This window comes from Dermacentor silvarum, chromosome 10 (assembly GCF_013339745.2).
Source record: "Dermacentor silvarum isolate Dsil-2018 chromosome 10, BIME_Dsil_1.4, whole genome shotgun sequence".
NCBI classification, from domain to species: Eukaryota; Metazoa; Arthropoda; class Arachnida; order Ixodida; family Ixodidae; genus Dermacentor; species Dermacentor silvarum.
The window spans coordinates 82,324,788-82,330,800 of record NC_051163.1 but is presented as its reverse complement, the minus strand read 5'-3'; the positions used below and the strand labels follow the sequence as shown (position 1 = coordinate 82,330,800).

At 42.0% G+C, this 6,013-nt stretch overlaps 1 protein-coding gene across 1 annotated transcript; it reads right to left on the bottom strand.

Moving 5' to 3' along the window:
• Positions 1 to 345: 345 nt before the first annotated feature.
• LOC125941050 (uncharacterized) lies at positions 346 to 5,720 on the bottom strand. The gene is made up of 5 exons (XM_049657969.1): positions 5,630 to 5,720; positions 4,639 to 4,899; positions 3,116 to 3,376; positions 434 to 622; positions 346 to 392 (listed from the first exon to the last, which is right to left on the bottom strand). Exons 1-5 carry the CDS (start codon positions 5,718 to 5,720, stop codon positions 346 to 348), a joined length of 849 nt encoding a protein of 282 aa, XP_049513926.1.
• Between the last annotated feature and the right edge of the window lie 293 nt (positions 5,721 to 6,013).

Genomic DNA, 6,013 nt, shown 5'->3' with positions numbered 1-6,013 from the left:
TTTCGGCAAAGCAAAAGAACTTCGCCATTGCTTGGAACCTGTCATCAACAACTTCGAAAATTCTTTTAACAATAAAAAACTCGCCACCATTTGACTCGAAAATGCTGCTATCACTTTTGCTGCTTCTTTTGTATTCCCTGCTATGAAATATAGTTCCCCGATAGAAAAATCGAAAATGTTCTTGTACATGAATGATGAGGTACATGGTTCAAGGCTATCTTCAGACAATCTCTTTCTTCAGGCAACACCACAGGCACATCCTTGGGTGCACCAAACATGCAAGCACCATGTATGTGCTGAGCCTTTTCTACATTTGGATAGTGCAGGAAATCATGGCACAACTGCTTAGTTGTCAACGCTATTGCTGTTGAACAAAGCAACAGCTTCAACTCCTGGGAGAGAATCACACGATCGAGGATTTCTTCAGGCACACCATTTTCTGCTGTAACTAGCTTGACAAGCTGACCATTCCCACTCTCAAACCCAAATGCTGAATGAGCCCACAGTGGGCCACAGTTGCGGGCAGCCCGTGCTAAGTGCAGGAGTTGATGCACGTTGAATGTCATGCACCTATCACTGTACAATGCTGCAGCTCGGTTGACGAAACGTCGAAGAAGGTTGTCTGAAATGAAAAGACATCCCATGTCAATACTGTACACAACTACTTATGAAAAAGTACTGTTTATGAAAATGAACCTATGTATGCATTATGATCATTATGTACTTAGTGACAACAGCCCCCATGCCCTTCATTGACCTGCATTTCTGTCATGTTTCAAAAGCAGCCAGGCAAATTATTAGTTCTAAGGCTCTACAACACTTCAAAGTCCAGAAAAACATAAAAACAAAAACAAATTTGATACATGTTCTGTTGTGCTCAGCATATATTTGCAACAGTGCTGCAACAGATGTGGAGTTCAGTGCATAAGAGGCCGAACTCCAGGAGCCATCACAGCACCATAGATGTGTGATGTGCAAAGCACCATTGTCACATGGACATATGTTCGCACTCAGAAAAGAGAGCAGCCAGTAGTTCTTTAGTATGTCCAGCGATAGTGTCAAACGAAAGGAATAGAAAGCACAGTATACAAAACTATTATTGTATTCAAAATCACACAGTACCACACATCTGCTGTGCATCTACTGAGCTGCCTCTCATTACAACCAGAACAGTGAATTCACCTTCAGAAGCTTTTATGTTCTAGTATTCTAAATGTAACAGGTCTAAGCTATGTACAGGGTTCAAATATAAGATTAAATGTGTCCTAAGTAATTGTGTCGTAATTCCTATAAAGATTAAAGGGGAGGAGAGCCAAATTTAAAATTTGAATTATGCATAGCATTTAATTTGTATGCATTTTAGAGCGAACTATGAAAATTTTTGTGCATTTGGTGCAGCATTAGATAATTTGTATTTAAACTTTTTGAAGTAGCAATTTGAAATTTTTGAAGTTGCAGTTGTAGCCTAAGTACACCAGTGAGACAACACTGAGTGGTAACGAATTTTTACGACGGCCGCTGAAACGACTCCCCCAGGTAACAGAGGCCAATCTCGAAGGCCATACTTATAAAGGGGCACTAAAGGCAAATAACCATTTATGTTAGAGCAAAAGATCTAAAATGTTAATACCTTATCTACAAGAGCACTTTAGTAATCGAGAAATTAAGGCAAATATAGGAGACGATTTGCGACACCAGCGGGACATTCTAGTACTAGCCCAATGGTGTAGTACTCTCTCAGTATAATTAGCCACTGGCACTCAAACTACCCATATCAAAAAAGATCATTGTACTGCATTACAAGATGAAATAAAATGCTACTCGTGCATTTCTGTTTGATTCATGGAAAAAAGGGAATTTTGGCATTACCCTTGAAAATGACTTGAGTGGTCGAAAGGTTTCGATTTCATCGGACTCTGCTCCGCTTACGCTGTTGCGTCTCAATAGTAGTTTGGTTATCGCGAATAACTGCAAGTTAGAGAAACTGCCGCGTCCATGTGATGTCATCAAGTGCCCAAATAACACACGCCACTTGACCAAGAGCAGCTGCAGCAACGAAATCGACATAACTTACCACTGGGTGCAACAGAGTGAACCCCTACAGCCGAAGCGGCTAAGTGTCGTACAATCTGCACCAGTGCGATAAACAACCGAAAAAACTTGTGTGGTCGCTGCGCCTCTGTGCTCGGGGGACGACATTTTGAATTGAGCTAACGTATTTCGACCACTAAAACGAGTCTTCTTTCCAATTTAAGCATTTTCTTGGCACAGAACAAGCACCTAAAGGTTTCTGGAATGGTACTTCAACAGTCCAATTTGACTTAATATTTGCCTTTAGTGTCCTTTTATTTAAACACTATAAAACAAGGAGTGATTGCAGCGCTGGAAATACATGGCTGACATACTTCAACTCGAATTTTCATCTATCTCAGCCATTAGCTGTTACATTTAATTCTGAAGCAATTTCCGGTAGAATCAGTGGTGCTGTTAGGTACCAGAGCATGCACAGCAATTCACCCATTGTGGTATCACACTGTTTCAAAGAATACAGCACAGCAGCATGCACCCCCTATGATTCACAGAACCACCCTAATTACAAACCAAGCATTGCCATCTGGATGTTTGTCGCTGTCGAGCTGGCCATGCATGCGCCGCCCTTGCTTTACTGCTCTCTCTGCTGTGCTTCTCTTTCATTCGTCATTCCCTGCCTCTAAAACGCAGTTGAGGTGTACCCCAATGTGCAAGACAGTTACTGTGGTCTCTCTCTGTTCCAAACCACTTCTTCCTCCTCCACATTTCCTGATGTCACACAGTAGATATCAAAATGGCAGTCACTGTCGGTGGGAGGAGTTCAGGGGCTGTCAATTTAAGGTTAAATTTTGATCAGAATGCACGCTTAAAGACCAATTTTTTGGGTGCATGTCCATTATGGGCCCCTTACTCTCAGTTTCAATGATAAAGTGATAATATAGGACAACTATGTCACGGCTCCTTGAATACAAAAATGCATGTTATTTTTTTGTACAATCAATGTACAGTTCTTCAAATAACCCTACTGAGTACAAAATGCATGCGTGAAAACTGCTTGATTAGTATACACAAAATTTCTCCTCACCTTCTTGTGCAATGGCCGTAGGTGAGAGTTGCTCTTGAAGGAGCAGAAAAATGGCCTCGGAAAGAATTGCGAAGGGCTTCATGTAGGGTGATGGCAGAGTATTTTGGCAGCACGGTAGGCAGTAGTACAGAAGCCAATTTCGCCACTCATGGGCCTTCCAAAAGTGCCTTTCCTGGATTGAGCGAGGCAGGCGTGTAATATGATGTGGCGGTTGAATGCCCTTCAGGCGCCGGTTCAGGAAATTCAGGGTGCTTGGTCGTCCTGCAAGACCGTTTCATACAGTTCACATCATGTACATTTCTGGAATGAATGTCTCTAAGCCAGTGGGTCTCTTAAATTTTAGGTTTAGACAGCCCACTGGCAGCCAGACAGCAGCTAGCTAGTTCTGGCCCTGATAGGAATAAGCATCACTGTCACAAAGATTGGGATCCCAAGACAACCTGAAGATGCCCGAAGGTTGTAAAATCAAATGCTAGTACAACTGGCCAGTAAAAATGTAAACCTGCTGCTTGAATAGCAGCGGCCAGTGTGATCAGCAGTTTGGTCATTAATGCACTACCCACTTGAAGATATCTCATTATTATTGCCTAAAGAGCTCAAGTGATATTATTAAATGGTTGCACTAGAGAATACATCACTTCTGCAATGTTCTGTATGACTCAACACAGGTTGCGTGCAGTCCCACCATTTATTTTTGCACAACACTACATACACTGTAAGACATATCCGGTACTACGTGAAATCTCATGAAAATGGTCCTACATTCAAAATTGATTGCTCCAGGTCAACTTTTCTCAAGGATAACGCTGACCACCAGCTTTAATGGTTAAGGAAATGACCATAATTTTACAAAACTGGAAAAGCAGGCTGGCCACAGGATACCTTTATATATGTGTCAACAATTGTGACAAGCTGCTTAAGCTTCGATTTCAGAAAGTTAACACTCGTGGTGACTCTGGTACACAAGCTGAAAAAGTTGGGGCTGTAGTTGGTGCTCGAATGCACTCAACACAGACTGTGAACCGCTAAAAAATCTGGGTTAAAAGCAGAGCAATGGGTGAAACAAGAATGAATAACCTGCAAGACAACGCAGCATGTTTGAGTGCGTTGTATGCGGTTCACGGAAAGCAATATTTTCGCTGTTTCTTGTATCAAACCATCGTGCCAAGCAAAATTGGCTTTAGAAGGTAAAGCTAGAAGTAAATAAAAGTCAGCTGAGCTCACTTTTGCTTACGTTTATAAAAAACATTATTGCCACCGAAAGCGCCTGTTGGAATGAGCCCATAACAGCTTACGCTGTAAAACACATGTGCTCCGGAATTCAGTGTGCACAACAATCCAGGAAAAATGCATGTCTGGTTCATTGCAAAGTAGTTTCTTGGGCTAGTTGATGCTCTGGCAGTCTGATAATAGCCAGAAGTGAAAAATCGAAACAGCCCACTCAATCAATATGCACAGCACATATGCTTCACATGCACAATAGTTGCAAGATCAAGAAACCGCCAAAACAACAGAATACTGACCTATGTAGAACTTTTCATGGCAGTGAGAGGAATCGAACCTATACTCCGTGAACTGCCTGGTCACCCCAAGTAGCACACAATGCCTGTACTCCACAGTGTAGCACTCGACAAGGTCCAGGTACTGCAAAGGCCAGAAAGCTGATGGCCCTTTCAGTCCATTGACTGGAGTCTGCAGCTCCATGGCAAGTTTCATGTCCCTGCGTATGCCTGCTGCTGTCCTCTCTGGTGCAGTCGGCTCCGAGTTGATGAAGAGACGACGTCCTGAAATGCAGATAGACACTAGAGTTAGATCGCACTTTTAATGGTGCTGTTATAATCTATCTACAGACTACAAAGCACACTGACAGGCTTCCTCCTGAGCATGCAGCTACTTTTGAGAGTCAAGTTTACAAGTTCAGTGGTAAATTTGCCTAGAAAAGAACTTTACTAACAAGTGTGCTTCTACAGATCCAAACAAACAATGCATGATGCTTATATAATGATCCTCAACACTAACCATACAGGAAATTATGTGTAATATTTCATGGTTACTATTTTCAAGGGCCAAAAACCCTACCGCATCCTACAAGTAAAACAAACAATAAACTATGTTCATGGTATCACAAACAAAAAAGAACTAAATCAGCTAAAATTTATTTTGTTGCCACCTTCCCATGCAGGTAGGCATAACTTATGATTCACACTAAGTCTTCGAACCCTTACACTCCTGAATTCTGCAAATATGAAATGTGTTTTTAATACAGTTCGGCACTTGTCACATTCATTTTTACCATCCTTGCCTTTTTTTGTGCGGCTTTAATCCAAGGAATTTTCACCAATGCTGTCAGTTTTGTCAAAATTTTTCTATGTATAAATTCTGAAAGTAATCGGAAAAATTGCCAAATTGTGACATGTCTGCCAATATTTCAGCATACAGTGCAAGGCTAACACAGTACCATAATAACAAGTATGAAATGTCATCTAAGAATAAATATTACTGCAACGAACTTACCTTCTTGCAGTGTTCCACATGCTAGGCACCATGGGCAACCAAAGCAGCCATTGAACTGTCTGGTTTCCAACAGCTGCTCTGGCAGGGGCATCAACGCAGACACAAGCTACGTATACTCTGGAGATCAGGTCCACAGCACCATGCTGCCACACAATCTCCCCAACCATCTGTAAGGCTTTCACAAACTTCCCAATAAAAAGAGCCATATCAGGGTGTTTCCGCCCAAACCACAAGCCGGCGAGGAAGGTATTTGCATTTCGATGGGGTTGCGGAAGCTCGTTGATCGACAATTGAATGGGCCAAATGGAGGCATTGGAGGACTTGTACAATGGGCTCCCATCTGTATTCACAGTTAATGTTAAGTCACTCCATTTCATAAGACCC

Coding starts and splice junctions, on each gene's coding strand:
- LOC125941050 (XM_049657969.1), bottom strand. CDS start 5,720: ATGCCCCTGCCAGAGCAGCTGTTGGAAACCAGACAGTTCAATGGCTGC. Junction 3,377..4,638: donor CCATGAAAAGTTCTACATAG/GTCAGTATTCTG, acceptor ACGGTCTTGCAG/GACGACCAAGCACCCTGAAT. Junction 393..433: donor GCTAGTTACAGCAGAAAATG/GTGTGCCTGAAG, acceptor ATTCTCTCCCAG/GAGTTGAAGCTGTTGCTTTG.